A 27566-nucleotide genomic window follows, 5' to 3' on the forward strand; every position below is an offset into this window, starting at 1 on the left:
TTCAAAGCCAGCCTTGTCTGCGCAGTGAGTTTGAGGCCAGCCTGGGGCTATCTGAAGAAAGTCTGTTTCAAGTCATCGTTCTCTGCCGGCTCCCTCTCCGACCTTCCGATGCAGTTATTTCCTTACTTCTCTGTATAGCACGTTCATCTGCTGCGCTATGAAACTCGCTTACTTATCTCATTTATCACGTTTCTCTCTTACTGAAATGTTAAGCACCAAGAGGGCAGAAGTTTCACTCACTAGGAATATGGATGCCCAGGACCTAGAACTTGACAAACAGCCCTCCACTGGCCAAGTCCAGCCTGTCCTCAGTTTACTAGCTAAGAACAACTTTTTTTTTTAAATCTTGAAGGAGTATAAAGTCAAACTATGAAGAATACACAACAGATGCCACCTACAGACAGAACACTACAGGATTTATTCTCTGGTCTTGTGCAGAAAAAGCTGGCCAGGTCCTGACTCGTCACAGGACTCTGCCCAGGACAGTTAGAGGTCAAAGTGCTTATGACACACATTTCCATGGCCACTTTTTTTGTCCTCTAATAATTGACACCTTTTAGAGTGTCCTGTTACCATGTGGGGACCTCGTCCCCTAACAAAACCCCTTCCAAAGATGGACAAGGTGGGTAGGCCTGTCATCCCAGCACGAGGCAGGCTGAGGCAGGAGGATTGCCAGAAGTTTGAGGCAAGCCTGGGCTGCATAGTAAGTACCAAGCTAGTCAAGACTACATAGCAAGACTCTGTCTCAAATAAAGACCCCTTCCCACAGTGGGGAGACTCCAGCGTCTGTGTTTGTATCATTTGACCACACTATCAAGTAGACCCAGGCCACAGCTGAGCGGACGGACCTTGAACACACAAATCAGGTCAACTAATTACATTTTCTCCCCTGGAAACTGGAATTGGGGTTCGCTCGTCTCAATCGAGGGACAGAGATTGCTGACTTTCAAGCCCAAGTGGCTCAACCTTGTCCCCACCACAGCCTCTGCAGGGAAAACGAAAAGGCCACACAGACCAACTCAGCCCCAGAAGAAAGACACAGAGCAGCACCCAGAGCGTCTTCAAAGGCACAGGGCGTGCTGTTTACTTTATGTTCAACTTACACATGTGTGGCAGAGAAGAGAAAATGAAAAAAAGGAAAGTGAGGTGGTAGGGACCTTTCCTTCTAGTCACACAGTCTGAGTGTGTGTCCTGGGGGATCATGGAAGGAAATGGGGGTGTCGACCCTCTGGCCCTCAGTCTAGTCTGAGCTCCCACACCCTGCTGGCCACTGTAACGTTTTCAAGGCAAGCTTTTGCTTTAGTTTTTAAAAACGTTTATGTGTGTATCTGTGTGGATGACGTGTGGATGTGTTCACGTGTGAGGATGTGCACATGACGGTGCACACGTGTGGTCAGATGACAGCCTTGGTGGGGGTCCTCAGCTCCCGTCTTGTTTGGCACAGGCCTTTTTCCTGTTTGCCGCTGCCCCATGTCTTCAGGTTAGCGGGCCCAGCCACCTCTAGGAGGTTCCTCTGTCTTTTGCCATCTTGCCATTACCTCAGATCTTCGCAGGGAGTCTAGGCATCTGAACTCACGTCACCAAACGCATATAGCTACCACCTTTAACCGCTGAGCCATCTCCCCAGCCTGTTTTACCTTTTGTTTGTTTGATTTTTTTTTTTTTTTTTTTTTTTGAGACAGGGACTCTCTACAGAGCCCTGGTTGTCCTGGAACTTCCTATGTAGACAAGGCTGATTTCAAACTCACAGAGATCCTCCTGCCCCTGTCTCTTGGGTACTGGCATTAAAGGTGCACACCACCACACCTGGCTGCTATTTTAGATTTTAGAGATGGGGGTCTCACTATATTGTTTGAACTCCTGGGCTCAAGTGATCATCCTGCTTCAGTCTCCTGAGCAGCTAGGATTACAAGGAGGCTCCCTATGCCCGGCTGCGGATCTCTGTGAGTTCGAGGCCAGCCTTGCCTACAGAGTGAGATCCAGGAAAAGCTCCAAAGCTACACAGAGAAACCCTGTCTCAAAAAACCAAAAAAAAAAAAAAAAAAAGGGGGGGGGGGGTATGAGTTAACCACATGCTGCTCTCCACCTGAATTGATACAATAAACTGCCACTCTGCACCTGCCCGCTGACTTCCTGCATCACGCTGCTGGAAGAGCTGCTGGAAGAGCTGGTGAATAGACAGGAACACGTCTCTCCTCCAAAGGGAACTTACACCACATAGTTGATGGCGCCAAAGGTGTTGGTCAGTAAGCGCATGTGTTTAACACTGCTTAGCAGAACATCGGGGTCCTTCTGTTGAACATAATCCAAGAACGTAAATTCTGTACGGTACGACGTGGAAAACTGAACAGCAGCAAACTGGGGCAGAGAGGAAGACATGGTATGGGGTTACCGGTCCCGCCGCCGCCGCGCTGTCCGGCTCCAGCCTGCTTTCCTCCCCGCTGGGAACCCAGGGCCTTGCACTCGCCACCCAACCCCAGTCTCCGCCTCTTATGCAGACCTTGAGGAACCCAACTCCACACCCCTGCCCCAAATCACTCTGGAAAATGAACATAAATATAAACAGATGTAGAAACAAAACTAAAGAAACCTCTGCTTTCTTACCTAGAGATGAGTGCTAGGCTCCTGGTCTCTGGGCCCACCTAACTGACCGGCAGGGATGGCTCCCAGTAACCATGTCTGTGAAGCCACTTAACTAGACAGAGTTAACTCTGCCCCGGACAGAATCTCTTTAGAACTGGGACTTTGCAGGAGGAATCAGTTGAGAGGAAGTGGCTCTTTTGGAACTTTATCATGCAAATTTAGGAGTTTGCTACAGGCCAGGAAATCTAAAGAGAAGCCTGTCTACAGAGAAAGTGGAGAGGAAAGACAAGCACAAAAACCTGCCACTGAGAACTGGGCCGCTTTTGACTCGCTTTTGACTTGGTGCTGCCAGTGGTCTAGGCACAAACGTGCCCATGCGTTCTGGACACACACCTCACAATACTTTTTCCTCTATTGGCGTCTTGGGTATGCAACTAAGGATCCCGATGTGTGGATGTACCTGGTAGGAAGTGTTGCTGAGTTTCCTCATCACATCCTTCATGAAGTCCAAGATTTTTTCAAATTCATGTTTATGCAAGCTCCCCGAGCCATCAAACAGAAATACCAGGTCCACCTTGCCCTTCATGCACTCTGCAGAGACCACATGCAAACAGGCCTGACTGACCACGTTTGGCCTGCTGTGCTGGCTCCTGTGGAAGCCAGCTCCTCAGAGGTATTTTTACCCACAAGATCTCCAATTCCTTACCCTGATAAGCAGGATACCCTTGTAACACAGGTCCCCCCAGACTCTGGGGAAAGAGGAAACACTGGCCACTGAGGTAGGTGTTCTGATCACATGTCCGAGACAGTCCCGGATCACAGGCCTGAAGGCAGCAAAGGGGAAAGTTAAGGCCTCCTTGTGTTATGGGTCTTTCAAGCACTGTCACCAGAGAATAAAAGTCTTCGGAATCCTGTCCCCTCCCTCACTTCCAAACCGCTTGCTTTCCTTTCTTTCTTCCTTTTTCTTCCTTCCTTCCTTCCTTCTTTCCTTTCTCTCTCTCTCTCTCTCTCTCTCTCTCTCTCTCTCTCTCTCTCTCTCATTTTTTTCTTTCTAAGACAAGGTCTCTCTGTGTAACCCTGGCTGTCCTGGAACTCACTCTGTAGACCAGGCTGGCCTCGAACTCACAAGATCCACCTGCCTGTACATCCTGAGTGCTGGGATTCAAGGTATGTGCCACTATGCCCAGCCCAAATGGTTTTCAAAGCAAAGCATTTCTGCCTCTAAGGGTCTCCACATCCCCAGTGCCAGAATTCTGTAACAGTGGATGCTCACCACCACCTGTGGAATGACATCTAACCTCCTTAGTTCATCACAGTGTCCTACATTTCCAGGACTACCCCTCCCAACCACACACCCTTCATGCACCAAATCGAAACCTCACCCTTCCAGAATAGACAGTACTGCTCTTTGCATTTATAACTACAGACTGAAGTTTACAGACAAGGCTTTTGTCCTTTGTACATCTTTATATCGTACAGCCTTACCCCGTGGAATCTAACACAGTGCCTGACCTGCAATAGTAGTTAAGTAAACAAGTTACAAGTAAACACAACATCGCATGGAGGCACATGCCTGTAATCTCAGCATTGGGGAAGACGAAGCAAGAGATGACCAGCCTGGGCTACATATCAGGACCCTGTATCAATTAAAACAACAATAACAACAATAACCCACTAACTGTACAAATTTGCAACTATTAGAACATTAAAAATAATTGTAAGTAGCCTGTATATAGATGTGCTGTGTAGCTCATTTGGAGGCAGGAAGACTAGTAGTTCAAGGTCAACCTCAGCTATGTAGTGAGTTTGAGGCCAGCCCAGACTATGTGAGAAAGGCAGGAAAACACTGGCTCCTAGTCAGTTCTCAGAAGGCATCAGTTGAACCCGAATCTCTGGTGCTGCTAACATTTTATCAGGTCTTTTATCTATTTCTTTTTCCTTTCGGAGACAGGGTCTCATTATGTAGCGCAAGCTGGCTCGTAACTATGCAGCCCAGGCTGTCTCAGCTGTGCCTGTGCTGGGATTACAGGTCTGAACCCCCATATCTGGATTCCCTTTCCCAGTGCTCAGCTCCCCAGACCCTAATACCATCACACAAAATTCTTACCAAAAGGCTTCCATCGGTGGCGTCTGTCACTAAGGTCATTCCCAAGTATTTGGAGGTAAAATTAGAACCTGTACATACCAGAAAAGCAATATGGAGGAACTCTGGCCACCAGGTGTGTTGGGGTCAGCCTCAGTTTCCCCGGGACCCACTTCCCCTCTCCTTCCTCCTTACTCACCATGCAGGCTGAGTTGCTGGCAGGAGCCACTGCTGGGGTGACACTGGTAGAGACTTCCTGTGCTGTTCCCCTCACCGGGAGCTCCCACGACAACCCTGGCGGAAAATCTCACTTGTGAGATGAAGTTGCCTAGGCCTTTGCCTACCCAGTCCTTCTTTTCTTATTTCCTACCCATTCCTTCTTCCTTCCTTCCTTTCTTTTCTTTCTTTCTTTCTTTTTTTTTTTTTTCTCTTCTCTTTGAGACAGGGTTTCACTATACAGGTATCCCTGATTAGCCTAGAACTTACTATGTAGACCAGGCTAGTCTTAAACTCACAGAGATCTAACTTTTCCTCTCTCTCCCACGTGCTAAGAGTACAGTTGTACACCACCACACCAGGCTCTTTTGTTTTGTTTTTTTCAAGACGGGGTTTCTTTTTGTAGCCGTGGCTGTCCTAGAACTAGTTCTGTAGACCAGGCTGGCCTTGAACTCACAAAGAGCCGCTTGTCTCTGCCTCCTGAGTATCAGAATTAAAGGTGTGCGCCAGCACCGACCAGCTATGTATCTTAACAAGTACTTCAAAGTGGTGCAAGACTGACTGTCGAGATAGTTCCGTGGGTAAAGGTGCTTAACCAGCCTGACAACCTGAGCCTGATTGGCTCTCCGGGACCCAAATGGTAGGAGGAGAGAACTGACTCCAGCAGGTGTCCTGACTTCCACATGTGCAGTACAGTATTCATGTACACACACACCTCCAACAATAATAATCATATGCTAAAAAGAAACTTGCTGCCCAAGCCATTCAGCTCTTACTCTTCAGGGGAGTTCCTCCGTGTCCTCTCTCCAAACAGCCAAATAGCATCATTCTAGAACATTAAGACTTCTTTCCATTTGCAGTCTAGAAGAGTGGTCTGTCAGATGGACACCTTAGGACTTCATTCCCTTAGTCATCAACTCCAAAGTTATGTTGTGACGACACAGGCCTGGCATCTCCGCTACTTAGAGACAGAGGCAGGAGGACAGTAAGTCCCAAGCTAGCCATGGGAATTTAATGAGACCCTGTCTCAAAATAAAATTAAAAAGAAACCAGGTCCAGTGGCACCCCAGAGGTAGAGGCCAGGGCATCAGAAGTTCAAGACTATGCTCGGCTACAGCAAGTGTGAAAGCCGACTGATCCAAAGCCGACTGACCCACAGACCCTGTCTCCAACCAAAGCAAACAAGGAAATGAAGACAGAGGATGCAGCTCAGTGCAGCTCAATGGAGAGCTTGTGTTCAAACACCACCAAAGCCATCAATGACCGAGCTTGCCTAACACACAGATCTAGTATTCAAACACCACCACCACCACCAAAGCCATCAATGACCGAGCTTGCCTAACACACAGATCTAGTGTTCAAACACCACCAACACCACCAAAGCCATCAATGACCGAGCTTGCCTAACACACAGATCTAGTGTTCAAATACCACCAACACCACCAAAGCCATCAATGACCAAGCTTGCCTACTATGTTCTCAACTAGGTTATAAATTAGGAAGGGGAGGGGAGAGGTTCCCTAGACATTCATGCAGCACATTACCCATCACCCTCATTGTGTGGTATTGGAGAGCCTTCCCCTGTCTCAAAGAGTCCATCTAGCAGACACTTGCAGAAGTGAGGCCAGCTCCTGAGAGATGACACCCCACCCCACCCCTGGCTTTCTGACCCTGGGCAGACGTGGGGCCCTGCACACTCTGCTGGTGGTGGAGGGCAGCTGAAAGGGTAACAACTCACCCATCTCCAACCTGCAAGACCCGGTACCCAAAGTGTCTTCCAGCGTGTGCCAAGAAGCTCTGCGCATGCCGCGTGTCCAGGTTGTAGCTCCAGGCCTTGACTGGGGGAAGCAAACTCAATCAGCTGCTTCCTGTCTGGACCCCACATCCCACGTGCTGCCCCAGGGCCTCTTCCTCAGAACCCAGAGGCTGCCAACACCCCAGCAGAGATGGACTGGTGCCAGGACTTTCCCTCCAAGAGCCTGGACTGGAGAACACAGAGATGACAGTCTGTCTCCCACAGCACAGGCAACTCCTCCCAGGCCCTGAGGATTCAACTTCCCCTTGGAACTACTGGCAAAGAAGAAAGGGTAAGAAGGCGGAGGCCCATGAGAAAGCCAGGGAAAGAGGCCCCCAAGCAGAGAATGACCAAGTTCCCAGGCAGGGACCCAAAGAGGGTGCCGTGAGGCCCCACAGCTGTCTACACACTGCTCTTTTCTGGGGGGTCTTGCAGCCCAGCACCTGAGAACCCCAAGGATCAGCCTCATTGAATCTCCATATCTTCTGCCCAGCAGGGAGCTGCACTCAAGCTCCTCAACTCTACCCACCAGGCACAGGTATCTCCTGAACCTTTAGAATTCAACACCCTCCCCTTCCAGCAAGAGTGTCATCCTCAGACTCTGGCCCAACTTTCCTTCCAGTCAGACTTAGAACCCTGTGTCCTGGGATGTCAGGCATGAGGGTACCCTCATTTATTCAAGGGAAGGTGGGGTGGCGGTGGGGATGCGTCTGAAAGGGAAAGACTTGCCTAAAATTCCAAGGAGAGCTAATACAGTGGAGGTGGAGTAGTAACCCAACCCCAAATTCTCCTCCCAACCCTGGGTCCACCAACTGTCTACCTAAAACCTTGAAGCCCCGCTCCGCCTCCCCCACAGCTTCCTCCCCCAGTCTTTTCTCTCCTTGCTATGGCGCCCTGACTTCATGTGGTTCCCACTTATCTCTGAGGTTCCTGGGGCCCACATCGCTTGTGCCACCCGACCCCTGGAGTGGCTCCTCATTTTCTTCAGCTCTACAAAGCCTTCTAGCTTCTCCTGTCACCGATGACGTCCCTTTCCCCATCCCTCCTGGATTTCCTACCAAACAGCTGGAGTCCCAATAGCAACAGTCTGGGGTCGGTGATGCGGAAACTCATCTGCGTCAAGGAGAGACCTGTGGGTCCAGCCTCGGTCTCTGAGAGCTCTTGAGATTTTCTGGCAACCTAGACAGGGTAGAAGAGGGAAATGGTGGTGCCTCTTGCATGGGGCCCCTTGCAGTGTGACTTTCTCAGGGCCACCAGGCTGGCGACACTGGGTGGGGGTGGAGGGAGGGGTATGCTCCTGCCGGGGTTGTGAAACCTCTCGGTTCAGAGAGGAAGTATAAGCAGGTTAGATACACTTCCTGTGCCTACTTGCATTTTCACATCATCCAAGAGCAGACAGCAAGGCGGTTAAAGGATGGCCCCTTCAGCTAGGCAGCCTCAGTCCCCGGAAGACACTTCAAGGCGCGATAGAGGGGGAGGGGCACACGAGAGGGTTGGATGGGGGTAAGAGAGGGGAGAAGTACTGTAATTATGTTATAATCTAAAACAAAACAAAACACAAAACATAAGAGGTCTGCTCAGGAAACAACCCTTAAGCGAAGCTGCTGAACCACAGAGGAAGAAGGTGGGTGATAAGAAGATGGGGAGATATAGCTTGGAGCAAGGTACAGAATGGAATGTTCCAGAGCTAATTTTGTTTCTTTCCTTTTTTTTTTTAACAATTTATTTATCTTGATTTTATGCGCATTGGTGTATGCATGTATGTCTGTGTGAGGGTGTCAGATCTTAGAGTTACAGACAGTTGTGAGCTGCCTTCTGGGGTGCTGGGAATTGAACCTGGGTCCTCTGGTAGAGCAGTTGGTGCCCTTAACCACTGAGCCATCACTCCAGCCCCAACTAATTTTGTTTCTTTTTCTTTTTCTTTTTTTTTTTTTTTTTTTTTTTTTTTTTTTGGTTTTTCGAGACAGAGTTTCTCTGTGTAGCTTTGCACCTTTCCTGGATCTCGCTCTGTAGACCAGGCTGGCCTCGAACTCACAAAGATCCGCCTGCCTCTAATTTTGTTTCTTAAAAAATGAAATAAAATCCTTAGAATGGGAGGAAACATTTGCCAGTAGCACAGATGATGATGCAGGAGAACTCAGGACAATAGATGAAGAACTCGGGACACAAAGACACTTCGACGACAAGACAGCTTTGGAGCGCTTCTCCATTAATTTCCTTTTAAAAAAATCAATTACTGTTTACTTGCCGGGTGATGTGGGGCATGTCTTCAGCCCCAGCTAGTTCGGGGCTAGCCTGGTCTAGAGAGCAAGTTCCACGACAGGCAGGACTACACAGAGAAACCCTGTCTCAAAACAAAACAAAACCCAAAAAAAATAACAACAACAAATTCAATTACTGAGCCCGGGAGATGGCTGGGCGGATAAAGAGACTTGTGGTGCTCACCTGACCACTGAGTTCCACCCCAGAGCCCACATAAGGTCAAAGTTGTCCTCTGATCTCTGTGTGTACTCACTCATCACACACATGTGATAATTTAGAAAATCAAGGTTTTATAAATGAATATACTTTTAAAAGTTAAAAATAAGACATTCTTTTTTTTTTTTTTTTTTTTTTTTTTGCAGTGCAGGGATCAAACTGACGGCTTCATACGTGCATCATCAACCTGATGCACAACTTGCTCTGTTACTGAGCTACACCCCTCAGTTCATGTTATTTATGAATGAGCAAAAGGTTTGGGAAGACATTTCTTTCTGTGGTGCGGGCATTGATTCCAGGCCCTGTGTGCTAAACAAGCATTCTCCCACTAGCTACATCCCCAGCCCAGGCAGACATTTCTTTAAAACTGATATATGAATGGCCAACAAGGAGTTGAGGGGATGCTCAACCATATTAGTCCTTAAAGAAAGGGCAGAGCCAGACATGGCAGCCTGTAATCCTCACGCTTGGGTATGGGGGCGGGAGAGAGCTAACGCATACCACGATGCAGACCCTGAAGACAGACTCTGTGAGAGCAGCCAGGCACAAAGGCTCACATGTGGAATTTCCTGAGTCACGGGTACAGAACAAGTATAAATTTTGTATGTGTGATGTTGGTACTCATATGCAGCACCTCAGGCTGCTGGTTAAGTTATCTACCACTGAACTACAGTCCCAGCCTAGAGAGAGAGGAAGAAGAGCAGCTGTGAAGGAGCCGAAGAGAGAGTGACTGCTGGTGGGTTTAACCTCTGTGATTAACATTTAACGTTCTGGGTTTGATACTAGAGATGACTGTACAACTTTATGAACATATATATAGATATATATATATATATAGTTTTGTTTTCTCAAGACAGGGTTTCTCTGTGTAGCCCTGGCTATCCTGGAGCTCATTCTGTAGACTAGGCTGGCCTCGAACTCACAGAGATCCCCTGCCTCTGCCTCCCGAGTGCTGGGATTAAAGACACGCGCCACCACCGCCCCAGGCTTAGTATTTTTGTACTCAACAGTAACAGGGAAACTGAACGGGCTTAGATGCCCATCAACTGACCGTGGATGATAAATATGTAATGTATATACATACTGGAATTTTACTCAGATGTAAAGAAAAATAAAGCCATGAAATTTGCGGGAAGATGAATGGATCTGGAAAATGTAACATTAAGTGAAGGATCTAAACTCATAAAGACAAACATAATATCCTCTCTCTCCCTCCCCCCCCCCCCCCCCCCCCCCCCCGTGGATCCTAGCCTGTAAAGTACACCTGTATTTGTATAAACAGGTGTACGTATGGGTAAAGCCTAAAGACCCTAGAAGGGAGCCCGGTGGTGGTGGCGCACGCCTTTAATTCCAGCACCCAGGAGGCAGAAGCAGGCGGAACTCTGAGTTTGAGGCCAGCCTGGGCTACAAAACAAGTTCCAGGACAAATAGGGCTATTTATTACACCGAGAAACCCTGTCTTAAAAAAACCTACAAAAAAGGGGAAAAAAATAGTTACCCTTTCTTGGGGAGTGGATGAGGGGGCGAGAAAGGAGGTGGGGGAGGGGACAGGGGCAGAGGAGAGAGGGGAACTGTGGTTGGTGTGTAAAATAAATTTTAAAAATTTAATTTACAAAAAGAGTTCAAGATCACCCTCAACCACTTTGTGAATTCAAGGCCAACCAGGAGTACACGCGACCCTGTCTCAAAGGCAAAACAAAGGAATATTTGTAAATGTGTATTTTGAAAATCTAAAGGATGAGTGAGGCCCGTGCAATGGTTCAGTGTGTTAAGGGCTTGCTGCCAAGCCCGATGACTGGAGTTCAGTTCCCGGGAGCCACACAGTAGAAACTGAGAACCAATTCCTCCAAAAGTGATCCTCTGACCCACACATGCATCCCCTCCACTACATACACAATAAATAGCAAACAGATTAAAAATAAAAAACTTGCCAGGTGTGGTGGCACATGTCTTTAGTCCCAGCACTTGAGAAGCAGAGGCAAACAGATCTCCGAGTTCAAGGCCGGCCAGTTCTACAGAGCGAATTCCAGGACAGCCAAAGCTACACAGAGAAACCCAGTCTTGAAAAAACAAAATAAATTAATAAACGAAAATCTAACAGATATACAAAAATTTTTTCCCTTTGAGACAGACTGGTGTTGAACTCCTAGACAGGGGAGGGTGACTCTGGACCCTCCTGCTTCCAACACTGTGTGCTGGGGTTACCGCCATGTGCCACTGTACCTACTTTACAGACCCGGGGCTTCACACCTCCTAGGTAAGCCACAGCGCTACATCCCTAGCACCTCTACAACCCAGTTCTAAACAGTGACTACTTCTGTAGAAGCTTTATACATTTGTTTGTTATCTGATTTTTTACAATAAGAATGCATAATTTTACTATTTATTTTTTTTTTTTTTTTTTTTTTTTTTTTTTTTTTTTTTTTTTGGTTTTTCGAGACAGGGTTTCTCTGTGTAGCTTTGTGCCTTCTCCTGGGACTCACTTGGTAGCCCAGGCTGGCCTCGAACTCACAGAGATCCGCCTGGCTCTGCCTCCCGAGTGCTGGGATTAAAGGCGTGCGCCACCACCGCCCGGCTATTTTTTTAAATCATAAAAGCAGGGCATCGTGTCACAGAAACCTATAATTCCAGCTACTTGAGAGACTGAAGCAGGAGGATGGCAAGTTTGAACCTTGGTAACTTAGGAAGAGCCTATCTCAAAAGAAAAAGAGGAGGAAAGAGGAAGAGGAAGCTGGGGTCACAGTTCAGGGGTGTACACTTGACAAGTCCATACAAGGCTCTGGGTTCAATTCCCACACTGAAGGAAGAGAGACATAAGAGACTAGAGCACTGTCTTTACTTACTGGAAATTGGGAAAGACACTTTCATTCTGTTTGTGCTGAGCAGTCTGCTCAGCCTGCAAGGTCAGAGGTCAGAGGCTTCTCTAACCCATCTTCCCAAATCTCCCACCGCAGCTGCTTCATGACAGGTTGGCTATGGGATGGAATGAGCTCAACTTTTTTGAGGGTTTTTTTTTCAAGATAGGGTTTCTCTGTGTAGCCTTGGCTGTTCTCGGAACTCACAGAGATCCCCCTGCCTCTTCCTCCCAAGTGCTGGAGTTAAAGGCATGCAACACCACTGCCTGAAAATCTCAATCTTTTTTAAAAAAATGTTCAGTTAAGGCCAGGCATGGTGACGCATGCCTTTATTTCCATCACTCAGAAGGCAGAGGCAGGCAGATCTCCATGAGTTCAAAGACCAGACTGGTGTACAGAGTGACTTCCAGGCCAACCAGGGATACATAGTAAGATCTTATCTCAAAAGAAAACAAAATGTAAGCTGGGCGGTGATTGCGCACACCTTTGATCCCAGCACTCGGGAGGCAGAGGCAGGTGGATCTCTGTGAGTTCGAGGCCAGCCTGGTCTACAGAGCGAGTTCCAGTATAAGCTCAAAAGCTCCACAGAGAAACCCTGTCTCGAAAAACAAAAAAGAAAAAAGATAACAAAATGTTAGGCTAAGATCAGATAATTCAGAGTGATCTAGTCTTTTTGATCTTCTGTAGAGAAAGCAGATGTTATAGCCAAATACTCTTTTGAACTTTCAAAAAGCATATACATTTTAAAACTCAACTGCACAAAAAAGTGTCTAAAGAAAAAGAATACAGAGGTGACTGGGGGCAGGAAGGTCAGTGGAAGAAGTACTTGAAAGTGTCATGAGTGGATCCTGAGGAGGGAAGGGAAGGGAGAACAGGAGGAGAGGTGAGGAGAGAAAGGGAGGGGGAGAGAGAATAGTGTTAGGGTCCTAGAGAAGCCTCACAAAAGACCACCATCCATGTATGCAGTCAACAAGAGCGTTTATTATCTTGAGAGTAAAAGTGCCAGCCTGCTGGGGCTGCACATTGGAGACAAAGGCAAAATATTGACCTGAGAGAAGCTTGCAGGCTCTTTTATGTACAGGAAAAGGAATTCTAAAGGCAGTGAGATCAGTCTATCTAGGACTGGCTTACGTGAGAGGCAATCATATTTGTATGTTCCTGATAGGTTAAGGCTAGCAGGAGTTAGCTAGGGCTACAGTTTTCCCATTTTGGGACAAGTCCCAGGCTCTGTCCTTATTTGGTTATTGCCTTGAGATACTGTGGGGGCTGGTTCAGGCCTGGTACGAGCAGTTCCCTTTGTCCTTTGCAGTCAGGGGCATGGTGATTAAGAGCCCTTTGTTCGTGTCTTCCTCAAAAACTGTGCAGTTTCAAGAGGCAGGAACTGAGGCTTAGTTCTTAACTGAGTTATTAGGAGCCTGTCCTGGTATTTGCTTAGCCTTCTCAAAAAGGAAGGAGGAAGGGAGAGAGGTGGGAAATAGAGATGGGGGAGGGAGAGTTGAGAAAGGGAGGAAGTAGGGAGAGAGAATGAGAAAAGGGGGGGAAGAGAAAAGGGAAAGAGAGACAGAGAGAGGAGAGAGATGGAGGGGGAGAGATGGGGTGGGGTGGGGGGAGACAGAGAGACACAAACAAGCAAAAGAGTAAGTAACCGTTCTTTTGTTTTTAATTTTAACTTTTTGTTTTTGAGACAGCCTCACTGTGTAGCCCTGGCTGACCTGGAACTCTTGGATTAAAGGCATGTGCCACCACCGCCCGGCCGGCCTAGTTTTCATTTTGGTGTGTGTGTGTGTGTGTGTACAGGCATGAGCACACCACAGTAGGTATGTGAAGGTCAGAGGATGACTTTGGGGAGTCTGTCCTTCGTTCCACCTCACTGAGGCAGGGATCTCTGCTCCAGATGCTGCTGGCCAGCTTCTGGCATATTCTCTCCAGATGCTGGCCACTGTGTCAGATGTTTTAGGGGGTTCTGGAGATCAGGCTCAGGTCATCAGACTTGGGCAGGCTTTTACATCTCTCTATTTTTGTTTTGAAACAGGGTCTAGCTCTATAGCCCAGGCTAGCTTCAAACTCAATGTAATCTTCCTCCCACAGAGCACCACATGCTGGGATTACAGGTGTGAGCCATCACATCTGGTGAGCATATTCATTTATTAATTTATCAGTCTAGTTTCTGCAGTCTGCTTGGACTGTAGAACAAAATACTTTGTGTCTTGGGGAGTTTTCATTTTCCTCAAAAATGGCCCTGTCTTCCTTCTGTTTCCTGAAGACCATACCTCTATATATCTTTGCATTTGGGGCTAAATTTCAGCATAAATTCTGAGGGAAACACAATATTCAAACCCCATGGCTCCCAATATGCATGCTATTGTGGGGTTGTCACCAGAGAAGACTTCTCAGATGTGGGTTTAGGCCGATAGAATGTCTTTATTAGTCAACCAGCAACTGCACCAGGTGTTCAGGATCCCAGAGAAGCACCGAGCCTTTCTCAGGGTGAGCTTTTAAGCACAAAAACCATGTCCTGGGTTGACATACTTCAGTCAACAAGAACAGTTAGCCAGAAGCAGAACTACAGAAGCCAAAAAGCAAGGTTAGAACATTTAGAGACTTTCCCAGAACTGTGGACTTTGATGGATTAGGCCTTTGTTTTAGTTTTGACAGGTAGTAGTGTCTGTATGCTGAGCCTGATTCATAGAAGTCAGTTGTGCTAAGGTCTGGGGCCATTACACCTGCCTTTCTCATTTGCAAAATATATTTGTTCTATCCCAAGATGGCCTCAAAAAATACCTCAACATCAACTTTATAACCTGAGCCCTAAATCTCTTCTCTCTCTCTCTCTCTCTCTCTCTCTCTCTCTCTCTCTCTCTCTCCCTCTCTCCCTCCCTCCCTCCCTCCCTCCCTCCCTCCCTCCCTCCCTCCCTCATTCTTTAGACAGGGTAGGGTTTCTTGTGTAGCTCTGGCTGACCTGGAACTCTTTCTGCAGACCAGGCTGGCTTCAAACTCAGAGATCTGCTTGTCTCTGCCTCCTGAGTGCTGGGATTAAAGATGCGTGCCACTATACCCAGCTCCTAAATTGTCATCTCAATTGGATTCAGGTGGAACTTAATGTATGGTTCACCCTGAGGCCGAAGAGAATCGGTTTTTCCTCCAGTTTTGAACCTGTCACATCGAGCAAGTCATGAGTTTCCAGAATTCAGTGGAGAACAGGATGAGTGTTCTCATCACAAAAAGGGAGAAATGGCCAGCAGTTGTGGTGCACGCCTTTAATCCCAGCACTCAGGAGGCAGAGGTATGCGAATCTCTATGAGTTCAAGGCTAGTCTGGCTTATAGAGTGAGTTCCAGGACAGCCACAGCTATACAGAGAAACCCTGCCTCAAAAAAACAAAAACAAAAACTAGGAGAAACTGGAAGTTAGAGGTCCAGCAGGAGTTAAGGGACAGGAACACGGAAGGAAACCTTCACACTGCTGAGTGTGAGAGCGAAATCCAATAGTCACGACTGAAGCAGGGGGATTTTCTTGCCTGAGCTACCCAAGCTGTGGCTCTCAGCCCCAAGGGATCTGATGCCTCCCCCTGGCCATCCTAGACACTCTGCACACACAAATTAAAGACTTAAAAGGAGAATGGCACAGGCTAACCCTTAAGACTGTCTATAGAGCACGACACTAACACCATCTATAAGGGCAGAACTTCTAGCATGACCTCGGAGCTACCAGGAAGGAGGGGGAGGGGCAAACAGGACAGCTGGGCACGGTAACACACACCTTTGATTCTGGGAATTGGACCCAGGGCCTCACCTTAAGTTCTACTGAGCTACACCCAGTCCAGTTCTCAGTTATTATTAACACCTTGGGGTCTGAGTTCCAATATGTGTGTGGAGAGACATGTATTTGAACCATAGCAAAAAACAACCCAGTTGTTTTTCTCCCTTCTATTTAAGAACTATGAGGCTTAGGAAGCTGCGAGGCTCAAGAGTTACGGGAAGTCAGGGGGTCAAACCAAGAAAGTGATTCCCCTGAGGAAGTTGGCCACAAAGATCTCAGGCTGGGACCACATCGGGGAAGTCCTGAGGTAGCAAGTCTCTCTGTCTGTCTGTCTGTCTCTCTCTCTGTCTCCTCTCTCTCTCTCTGTCTGTCTGTCTCTCTCTCTGTGTTACAAACACACACACACACACACACACACACACACACACACACACACACACACACACACACACCCCTTCCTAGTCAGTTATCAGGTCCTTCGAACTATTTCTCATCCCCATCCCTTCTGTTCAGACTTTTCTTGGATCCTCCCGGCACCGATGGCCATAACCACGGCTCTTCTCCCTCAAAGGGACTGCCATCTTAACCTCAGAAGTCTAAATGTGGCTCTCTTCTGCTTTGCAAACTTCTGACAGCTGGACATGGTGGCACATGTCTGCAATCTCAACATTTGGGGGCTGAGTCAGGAAGATCAAAAGTTCCAGGCTAGGCCGGGCGGTGGTGGCGCACGCCTTTAATCCCAGCACTCGGGAGGCAGAGGCAGGCGGATCTCTGTGAGTTCAAGGCCAGCCTGGTCTCCAAAGCGAGTACCAGGAAAGGCGCAAAGCTACACAGAGAAACCCTGTCTCGAAAAAAACCAAAAAAAAAAAAAGTTCCAGGCTAGCTTGGAATCCATGAGACTCTGTCAAGGAAAGAGAAAGAGAAAGTCGGGTTCACGCCTTTCTCTTATGGTACCCGAGTTTGAGCCCAGGATCTTGCTCTTGCTGATCTAACTCATAAGCCCTTGCTAGCCAAACCCTTAGCCCTGGCCTTTTGTTTGCTTGTTTCGTGGGGTGACTGTTTTGTTGTTGTGTTGTTATTGTTTGTTTTTGATACAGTTTTATTGTGGTGACGTTACAGAAATAGATACGAAATACTTTTCCTCTAAAAGTACAGTTAACTGACTTAGAAAAAAACAAAAGGTTTAAAAATGCATCACAAATTTAGGTGAGGAACATTTTTAAGTTAGTTTAGATGGTAACCAAGACGAACTTCTGCAAACTCCTTTTGATTTATTTGTTTTTGTTTTATGTACCTTGATTGGTATTTCGCCTACATGTGTGTCTGTGTGAGAGTGTCGGATCCCCTGGAACTGTAAGTTACAGACTGTTGGGAGCTGGGATGTGGGCGCTGGGAATCATCAGTGCTCTTGACCACTGAGCCGCCTCTCCAGGCTCTGCAAACTCTTTTGATACAGACCAATACTGAGTGCTCTTCTAGACTCCACCTGTGCCACATGGGCCACTGACACACATCTGGATTTACAGAATATCTGTTTTTTTTCCAGGGGGAGGGGGTTGGCTTTTTGAGACAGATTTTCTCTGTGTAGTCCTCACTCACTGATCTTTGGGGGAAGAACCCTGCCTGCTGAGGGCGCTCTGGGATGAGTGCCCAGGCTGGTGTTGTTCAGGTCAGGGCTCTGCAGACAGGGCACAGCCCTGACTAGAAACCCATCCTAGGCCTACACTCTTCGTTCCTGATTTATACTGGCGAGGCCATGACATCTCTGAGAAGCTTCCAGCGTGACCTCACTGCTCAGACAGAGGTCAGTGGTGTAATCAGGAAATGGCAACACGTTTGCAAAATCTGTCACCTCCAGGATTGTTCCTCTTGCCTTTGTCATCTGTCAGTCAAAGAGAGCACAGATCAGATCTACAATGCTCCAGTAGCATGGTGCCACCCACCAGTGATCCCAGCTCTTTGGGCTGTGAGTTCAAAGCCAGCATGGACACATGGTGATGTTCTGAATCAAAAACCTAGCAAAGCAAAGGCTTGGACTATACCTCAGTGGAGGAGCATCTGCCTTGTGTGAGGGCTGTTCTTGGTTGTCAACTTGACTACATCTGGAGTTGAACCCAAATAGCTGGGTACACCTGTGATGGATCTTTCTTCATTGAATTATTTGAAGTGGAAGACTCACCCTAAATCCAGATCTTTTGAGGTAGGGAGATCCCTCTTAAATCTGGACCACACCTTCTGTTGGTAGCCTATATAAAGGACATGGAAGAAGGAGGTTTTGTTCTTTACCTGCTTGCCCTTGATCTCACTGGCAAGTAAGTCCATTCCTTCACTGGTATTAGAGTCTACTTCTTTGAGTTTTGGGCCTATACTGAAGACCAGCTGAGATATCCAGCCTTATGAACTGAACAATTACTGGATTCTTGGAGTTTCCGTTGGTAGACAGCCATTGTTGGACTAGCTGGACCACAGTCTGTAAGCCATTCTAAAAAAATCCCATAGCCGGGCGGTGGTGGCGTACGCCTTTAATCCCAGCACTCGGGAGGCAGAGCCAGGCGGATCTCTGTGAGTTCGAGGCCAGCCTGGACTACCAAGTGAGTTCCAGGAAAGGCGCAAAACTACACAGAGAAACCCTGTCTCGAAAAACCAAAAAAAAAAAAAAAAAAAAAAAAAAAAAAATCCCATATATATGCATATGAATATATATGAATGAATATACTCATTCTATTAGTTCTCTTCCTCTAGAGAGCCTTGACTAATACACCTTGCATGTGTGCGGGCTGGGTACTTTTTTTAAGATTTATTTATTTATTTATTTATTTATTACTTATACAGTGTTCTGCCTACATATATGCTTGATTGTGACCTGGGTATTTATTTATTTATTTATTTATTACATATACAGTGTTCTGCCTACATATATGCTTGCAGGTCAGAAGAGGGCACCAGATCTCATTGTGGATGGTTGTGAGCCACCATGTGGTTGCTGGGAGTTGAACTCAGGACCTCTGGAAGAGCAGCCAGTGCTCTTAACCGCTGAGCCATCTCTCCAGCCCCAGGGCCCTGGGTTTGATCTCCAGCACAAGCAGAAGAAAAGAGGGCCAGTAAGATAGCACAGCAGGTAAAGGCACCTTTGATCAAACCTGATTAATCCCAGAGACCCACATGGTGGAAGAAGAGAGATGACTCCTAGTAGTTGTTCTCTGGCCTCCATTCGAGAGTACACACACACACACACACACACACACACACACACACACACACACACGGGGGGGGGGGGGAGAGAGAGGGGGAGAGAGAAAAACAGATAGATAGATAGATAAATAAATATGCAATAATGAAAAGGAAGAAGAAGCCAGGTGAAGTGGTACACACTAACCTTAGCACTCAGGAGGCAGAGGCAAGTGGATCTCTATGAGTTCAAGGCCAGCCTGGTCTACACAGTGAAACCCTGTCTCAAAAAAAAATGTTTTAAATTAAATTAAGTTAAAAAGAAAGAAAATGAAAAAAAAAAGAGAAAGAAAGAAAAGAGAGGGTGGGGTGGGAGGGCTTTTTGTCAAAGGCACAGCGCTGAGCTAACATCAGGGGAGCTGTGGCTTGGCTCAATCACCATGGATTACCTGGCCTGAGGTGGATGACCTTGAAGGGTTCTGCCCAATAAGGTGTGACCGTGACAGGTCAGCCAATGAGCTGACTCCTTCTGGAACATGAACTGGAGAGTACAGACAGGACTGGCCAGTTAAAAGTGAGAGGAGGGGTGAGGCTGTAGCTCAGTGGTAAACCACTCGCCTAGCATTGCTGAGGCCCTAGGTTCAATCCCCAGCCCTACCAAAAAAGAGAGCGCATCTTCTCTGAATGAACACAAAATCTTCAGATGAGATAAAGCGAAAGGAGAGCTGGCGAAGCCGGCCCAGTGTGCTGAAGGCCTGGGCTGGACCCCAGCACTGCATGGCAGACAAACTGAGGGGTCCGAGAGAGGGGTGGGGAAGTGATGTAACCGTATTTCCATTGAAACCAAACCAAAATAAACCTTTTTTTTTTTAAACTGGGAAAACAGTGCGTCCATATAGAGAAAGAGTTGCCAGTGTCTTGTGAACTGGACCAGGGGGTCGACAAAGACTAGCAATAAGGGGCTCAGGGGTTAAGAGCACTTACTGCTCTCACAGAGGACCCACATCAGTTCCTAGCACCCACATCATGGTTCACAACCATCAATAATTCTAGTTTGAGAAGACTGGATGCCTTCTTCTGACCTCCATGGGCATCAGGCACCCACACACAGTTAGCATACATACATGCAGCAAAATATTCACACAAATAAAATAAGTAAATCTAAAAAATAAAAATAAAAGACCAGCAATAACAACTGAATGGCAGCCATGCCTAATGGCTACTCTAGTCCATACGCTGGTGTACTGAACCTTTCTCGTTTGTGGCTCTGAAATCTTGCATAAGCCAAAGTGTGACAGGCAGGGAGTCTCTGGCCACACTTGGGGCCTCCAGACCTCTGACCAGAAACTCTGGCCAGGCTAGCCAGCTGGGGCCTTCTTACCTTCTTCCATTCCCACCAGGCCTGATCACCCACAGCCCATGGACAAACAAGAATCACGCACATACAGTCAGCTGGTGTCCTGGCTCTCGCTCCCCACCTACCACCTTATAATGTTACACCTAGCCTGTTAATCACCGTGAAGAAGGAGAGAGACAACACTTACGGTTCCAAACATTTTATTAAATCACCACATAAGTAGGTTACTGATCGATCAGGGCTGCAGGACAAGGACTCGGGAGCCTTGTTGGTCCTGACAGCCCAAGCAGGGGCAGAAGTGGGGTTTATACCCACATCATTGTCAACCACTATATAATGCAAGCCTTTCAGTCCAACCAATCAGATTCATTTGTTCCTTCTGTGGCTGGGAACAGCCGTAATGTTTCTAGAGAATTAAAGATGCAGAACGACTATTTCTATGGTTAGGGAGGAGGCTGATCAGCCATTGGAAAGTTCTCAGCTCCCCTAGGGCTTAGGAACCTGAGCTTTGTTTCACCTTGCAGGTAAAATGGAGTCTGAAGTCAAAATGGCAGCACTCAGGCCAAGGTGCTTTTGGCTGCCCCCTTCACTCTTGGGTGTGGTGACACAAGAGCTTTGGTCAGGAAGGGTCTGACAGCAGTGTGTGGGTCACCACAGTGCTCCAAGAGATTAGAAGCAGGGCTATGCCTTGGAGAGAGGAAGTCTCTACAAGTCCACCACCATATTCCAAGATATTCTGTGTCATGGATCTCACAGTAGGTGAACACTGGCATTCTAAAGTTCTAGGAACTTATATATAGGATTTTCTATTTTGTTTTGTTTTTTTCAAGACAGGGTTTCCTCTGTGTAGCCTTGGCTGTCCTGGAACTTGCTCTGTAGACCAAGCTGGCCTTGAACTCACAGAGATCTACCTGCCTTGCCTCCCGAATGCTGGTATTAAAGGCATGTGCCACCATCACCCAGCTGTATGTTGGAATTTCTGAGGGTGGGCTAAACTGAACATACCGTAGTTAGGGGGTTTGTAAGGGTGGTATTCCTTGGGGATTATATTTATACACGGCTGACAAGGGCCACTGGGTGACTCACTGTAGGGCCTTCCTTTCCAACCTCTGGTCTGTGATTGGTTTTGTGTATGTCCAAAAGAGCACATGGTTTACAGCCAGCAACTTGGGAACCAGTGACCGGCTGTACTTGTGGATAGATTTTTCTCTGGGTCACCTGTTAATATTCTGATCCTGCCCCTTAGCACCACCCTGTATCCTGAAGTAAACAGTCTCTTTAAGGAAAAACTCTGCCCATTTCTCTCTCCTCTCCCTCCACTCCCAGAGGTGTGCACCTCTCCACCCCACCCCACCCCACCCCACCTCACCCCTGCTCACTTTCCCTTCCCCTTCCTCTCTCTCTGTCTCCCTCTTTCTGTCTCTCTGCCTCTTTATCTCTCTATTATAATAAACCATTTCCACGAGGATGCAGCCTCTGGGTCGTGAATGTCCACTCGCCGCCCCGCTGCCGTGACCGAATGGAGTGGGTTGCCCGCCAGCTTGCTGCTGCTTCTGTGCAGCATGCCAGCATGGTCCCCTGTATGTGTGGGATACCCATGCCCCCCCCCACATCATACAATATCATAACACAACCAGCTCACATAAAAATGACCCAGAGACTTATTATTAATTATGAAAACTTGGCCTATAGCTTAGGCTAGTCCCATTAGCTCTTACAACTTAAATTAACCCATTTATATTAATCTGTGTTTTGCCTCGTGGCTTTTTACAACTCTCTTCCACCTTGCACCTACTGTTTCCTCTCATCCTCCAGCATCTCTTTCATACCTTGATTCATCTCCTCCTCTTTTCTTTTTTCTTTCTTTCTTCCTTCCTTTCTTTCTTTCTTTTGTTTTTTTCGAGACAGGGTTTCGCTGTGTAGCTTTGCGCCTTTCCTGGAATTCACTCTGTAGCTGGCTTCAAACTCACAAAGATCCACCTGCCTCTGCCTCCCGAGTGTCATCCTCTTTTTTTCTGCCCAGAAGTCCCACCTAACTTCTTCCTGCCTAGCTATTGGCCATTCAGCTCTTTATTAAACCAATCAGAAGGCGCCTAGTTCTGTAGACCAGGCTGGCCTCAAACTCACAGAGATCTGCCTGCCTCTGCCTCCCAAGTGTTGGGATTAAAAGTGTGCACGCCTATGCTGGCCTTGAACTCATTATGTAGCTGACCTCAAATTCCCGATCTGCCTGCTTCTACCTCTCAGGAGCTGGGCTTACCGGCCTGTACTATCACATCTGGCTTGAGTTGGCCTTTCTTTAAGATTCATATTGTGGTTGTGGGTTTTAAAGTTTTGAGAGTGGTGTGTGGTCCAATAAAGGGCTGTGTACTGAAAAAAAAAACAAAGTGTGTACCACCACCGCCCAGCAAGGACATCAAGCTTTTGATTTCCATATCTGCTGCTTGGTGTTCCCTCCCTGCTACAGAGTGTGGGGAACAGGCTGACCCAGCACCATGTGTTTTGGAGGAGACAAGGGGGGACCTCATTGCTCCCAGGATTGGCTTTTAACAAACTGAAGCAACGTATGACAATTTACCAATATAATTTATATTGCAGCAATAGATCTCTCCCTCTCTGTTTTCCTTTTTTCCTTCTTAGTCCATTGTCACGGGTGTTTTGCCCTGTGAGGGAAAGCTGACTGAGGACTGAAGAGCCTGGCCCAGGCTTCCCCCTTAGCCTTGTGTCCTGCTTTCCTTCCCCTGCCTCATTGGCCTGTCCTATTTGCCCAGAATGTGCATTCCCCCATCATCACCTGCCCAAACCTCCCCAGCGGGTAGGCATTGTGTCAACTTGGCCTTGCCTAATGGAACTTTGTCATCTAGGTGAAGCCTCCTGCTGTGCACAGCTCTCTTCTACAGTCCTACTATGTGCTTGGCCAGCTTTTGTGGACATGTCTCCAGAGACTCTCCAAACAGAACCATTGTGTCGCCTGCTGTGGAATAATTCTTCTGTACACTGTGAAGATGTGTTGCTCTCATTGTTCATAAAAAGCTGATTGGCCGACAGCTAGGCAGGATTTTGCAGTCAGAGATAACACTGGGAAGGAGTCTTGAGCCAGACTCAGGAGAAGCAAGATGGGAAGTTCGTAGATGAGGTAAACAAGCTTCAGGGCAGCACACAGATTAATAGAAATGGGTTAATTTAAGTTTAAGAGCTGGCTGGAGACATGCCTAAGCTATCAGCAGAGCATTTATAATTAATAATAAATCTCTGGGTGGTTATTTGGGGAGCAGCTAGTGGGACAGAGCTGATTGGCCATCTAGATGGAAAATTCCACCTACAGTCTCCTGCAGCTCTGCCTTGGGAAAACGCTTTCTGTGTTCTATAAAAATTTGCCTGCTTATAACTTCCCGACTTTAGCGGGAGCCAGGGCAAGTCTGTTCCATCTGAATCTGGAAGGCCCTGAAGAAACGTGAACAGGGCTTATGCTACCTGTCAGTCTTCTCTCTTTCATGCAGAACATTTGCAGTTAACCCAACATTTCTCAAGCCCTCTTCTGGCTATACCAGGAAGAACTCCTCCTTCAACTTCCTGAATTCTGCTGACTCAAAGAGAGTGCAATAAAGATGTTCCAGACAGGGTCTCTCTATGTAGCCCTGGCTAACCTGAAACTTGCTATGTAGACCAGGCTGGCTTCGAACTCAAGAGATCTGCCTGCCTCTTCCTCCTGAGTGCTGGGATTAAAGGGGTGTGCCACTATGCCTGACTTCCAGAAAATCTTTTTTTTTTTTTTTGGTTTTTTGAGACAGAAAATCTTTTAATAAAAGGAAGATGGGCTAGGGAGGTGGCTGAGTAAAGTGCTTGCTGAGGACACGGGTTTGAATCCTCAGCACCCATTTAAAAGTCAGGTGTAATGACTCTGTATCCCAGAGATAGGCAGGTCCTAGGAGTTCACTGGCAAGCCAGTCTAGAGGAAACAGTAAGCTGTAGGCTTGTCTCAAAAAAAAAAAAAAAAAAAAGAGAACAACGCTATGTATGCACATGTATAGAGGCACATGCCTGCACATATGTGTACATATGCATACATCACACAAATAAAAATAAATAAAACTATATCCTTCAAAAGATAAAAGACGCTCTCGGACTAGGCGGCCTCTGGCGGTGAGCAGCTGAGCCATGGCCAAGATTAAGGCTCGGGACCTGTGCGGCAAGAAGAAGGAGGAGCTGCTAAAAACAACTGGAAGATCTGAAGGTTGAGTTGTCTCAGCTTCGAGTCGCCAAGGTGAGAGGCGGCGCCGCGTCCAAGCTCTCCAAGATACGAGTCGTCCGCAAATCCATCGCCCGTGTCCTCACTGTCATTAACCAGACTCAAAAAGAAAACCTCAGGAAATTCTACAAGGGCAAGAAGTACAAGCCTCTGGACCTGCGACCCACGAGGACTAGAGCCATGCGCCGCCGGCTCACCAAGCATGAAGAGAAGCTGAAGACCAAGAAGCAGCAGCGCAAGGAGAGGCTGTACCCGCTGCGCAAGTACGCGGTCAAGGCCTAATGGAAATCAATAAAGCGCAAGATGGCTGGCAAAAAAAAAAAAAAAAAAAAAAAAAAAAAGATAAAAGACAAAGCAGATATAAGCTGGAGCAGAGGCTTTGCAGCCACGTGAAAGCCTTGTACACACCAGGCCCTGGATTTGATCTTCAGCACCGCACAACACAAGAAGGATAAAAAAAAATAACTATCCAGCAGTAACAAGTTGGTTAAATCAATTAAAAATATCCATGTTAGCCTGGAAATGATGATTTCTGACTCTAATCCCAGCACTCAGAAGGCTGGTTATGAGAACCCTGAGTTCAGCTTTCTTCGGCTACACATCAGGACTCAAGTCTTTATCCTTACACACACACACACACACACACACACACACACACACACAGAAGATGTGTGTGTATGAGAGAGAGAGAGAGAGATGAGGGAGAGGGAGAGAGAGAGAGAGAGAGAGAGAGAGAGAGAGAGAGAGAGAGAGAGAGAGAGAGAATGGGTGTGGGTGTGATAGGATACTATTCAGTGTTTAACAATGGAGAATGATTCGCATGAGCTAACACAGATCGCCATGAGGATGTAAGAATGAATCAGCTGCAGAACAGGTGTGCTATCTTGCTCATCTCCTAGACAGGAAGTCTTCCTTTCCTGCCACGTCTTTGCCCCTTTATTTGACCCCGGAGCCTGAACCCCTTTGCATGCTAGGACAGTGCTTGGAGCTATCTCGCCAGCTCTGTCCTAACATTCCTTAATAAACACATTCAGAAAGGGACAGTTCCTGAACTTGGCATTGTTATTATTTCTAGACCATAGAGATGTCTTGAGTTGTAGCTAGAGATAGAAGACACAGTTTTGAGAAATTTCTGGGAGCTGGGCAGTGGCATACACCTTTAATCCCAGCACTCAGGAGGCAGAGGCAGGTGGATCTCTGTGAGTTTGAGGCCAGCCTGGTCTATAGAGCAAGATCCAGGACAGCCAAGGCTACACAGAGAAACCTTGTCTTGGAAAGAAAAGAAAAGAAAGAGGAAGAGAAAGAAAAGAAAGAGCAATTTCTAGGGCCTGGAGACCTGGCTCAGTGGTTAAGAGCACTGACTGTTCCTCCAGAGAACCGGACATCAGGCACACAGACATGCATGCAGGCAAATCAACCATACACTCTAGACAAGAGTACATTAAAACCTCACAAAAGCCTTTCTTCCTAAAACAAGAAAGAAGTGTTTGCTGCCTCCTCTCCTCCCTCACCCCTTACTGCCAGCCACACCCCGCCCCCCTCTGCCTCCTCACTGTCTTTCACATGTCAGGCTTGTCCCCACTGCAGCCTCTCACATGGCGCTGCCCCTGCCCTGAAGGCCTCTCCCCCAGATTGTTGCTTCTCCTCCTTCAAATCCATACCGGCTCCCCCAACCCTGAGTTCTTCCTGTGCAACTCCTCCTCAGAGATTCAGAGTCTCTCTCTCTCTCCCTCTCCCCCTCTCTCTCTCCCTCTCTCTCTCTCCCTCTCCCCCTCCTCTCCCTCTCCCTCTCTCTCTCTCTCTCTCCCTCTCTCTCTCTCTCTCCTCTCTCTCTCCCTCTCTCTCTCTCCCTCTCTCTCTCTCCCTCTCCCCCTCCTCTCCCTCTCCCTCTCTCTCTCTCTCTCCCCTCTCTCCCTCTCCCCCTCTCTCTCTCCCTCTCTCTCTCTCCCTCTCCCCCTCCTCTCCCTCTCCCTCTCTCTCTCTCTCTCCCTCTCTCTCTCTCTCCCTCTCTCTCTCCCTCCCCCTCCCTCCCCCTCTCCCCCCCTCTCCCTCTCCCCCTCCCCCCTCCATCCCTCTCCCTCCCTTTCCCCTCTCTCCCCCCTCCCCCCTCCTCCCCTCCCTGCAGGAGATGACTCACGTTTGCCCCAGATACCTCACTGTGCTCTTCTCACTTGTGAAGGTGGGTGGCGGAGAGGGTGTGAGAACTGTGGGTCTGGGTGTCAATCTCACGTCTTCCCAGGCAGTCCTGTTGCTAGAAGCCCCGCAGAGTAAATTCCAGGAAGGCAGGGGCTGGAACGGGCCTAGACACAGCAACAGAGTCAAACTCAAGGGAGGGAAAGGCACCTCAGAGGCTGTGGCCTCCAGTGTTTGACTGCAGAATAAAATACAGTTTTAACTTATTCATTTTTAAGTGTATAGGTGTTTTTCCTGCATGTATGTCTGTCTGTGTATCATGTTTGTTCACAGTGCCCAAAGAGGCCAGAAATATTGGATTCCTTGGAACTGGAGTTACAGCTTTGAGCTACCATGTGGTTGCTGGGAATTGAACCCAGATCCTCTGGCAGAACAGTCACTGCTCTTAAACCCTGAGCCAGCTCTCCAGCCCCCAGAATAAAATTCTTTTTTTTTTTTTAAGATTTATTTATTTATTTATTATGTATACAATGTTCTGCCTGCATGTGTGCCTGCAGGCCAGAAGAGGGCCCCAGATCTCATTATAGATGGTTGTGAGCCACCATGTGGTTGCTGGGAATTGAATTCAGGACCTCTGGAAGAGCAGCCAGTGCTCTTAACTGCTGAGCCATCTCTCCAGTACCCAGGATAAAATTCTTAACAAAGAAGTCTGATAGTGTAGTTCAGTGGTAAAGTTCTTACCTAGAATATACAGACTCCTAATACAAAGTGAATTGTTAGTCCTGCGATGATCTGTGGACCTGGGAGGCTGCAGGACCTGCTGCTTTCCTGGGAGACTTCGAGGTGTCCGAATTCTTCTACAGCTCAGCTCTGCTTGCTCCGCTCATTACA

General features: G+C 47.6%; 1 protein-coding gene and 1 pseudogene across 4 annotated transcripts in view; one reads left to right on the forward strand and one right to left on the reverse strand.

Annotated features, from left to right (window-relative positions):
• The window catches only part of Itgal (integrin subunit alpha L), a 68115-nt gene that overhangs the window by 30796 nt on the left and 9753 nt on the right, over window positions 1–27566 (reverse strand). For 2 of the 4 annotated variants that reach the window (XM_052763359.1, XM_052763356.1), the window contains exons 2-9: window positions 26680–26842; window positions 7736–7856; window positions 6621–6720; window positions 4866–4960; window positions 4691–4758; window positions 3290–3407; window positions 3044–3174; window positions 2213–2358 (exon numbers count right to left, since the gene is read on the reverse strand). In XM_052763359.1, the coding sequence (XP_052619319.1) occupies window positions 2213–2358; window positions 3044–3174; window positions 3290–3407; window positions 4691–4758; window positions 4866–4960; window positions 6621–6720; window positions 7736–7790 (713 nt within the window). In that variant the 5' untranslated portion in view covers window positions 7791–7856; window positions 26680–26842. Of the gene's footprint in view, window positions 1–2212; window positions 2359–3043; window positions 3175–3289; window positions 3408–4690; window positions 4759–4865; window positions 4961–6620; window positions 6721–7735; window positions 8242–26679; window positions 26843–27566 lie in introns of those variants that run through there. The other 2 variants (XM_052763358.1, XM_052763357.1) reach the window with 2 other exon arrangements.
• On the forward strand, window positions 24437–24848 carry LOC128125715 (60S ribosomal protein L35-like; annotated as a pseudogene).

The sequence above is a fragment of the Peromyscus californicus genome, unplaced genomic scaffold, assembly GCF_007827085.1.
Source record: "Peromyscus californicus insignis strain IS unplaced genomic scaffold, ASM782708v3 Scaffold_4__1_contigs__length_199733344, whole genome shotgun sequence".
NCBI classification, from domain to species: Eukaryota; Metazoa; Chordata; class Mammalia; order Rodentia; family Cricetidae; genus Peromyscus; species Peromyscus californicus.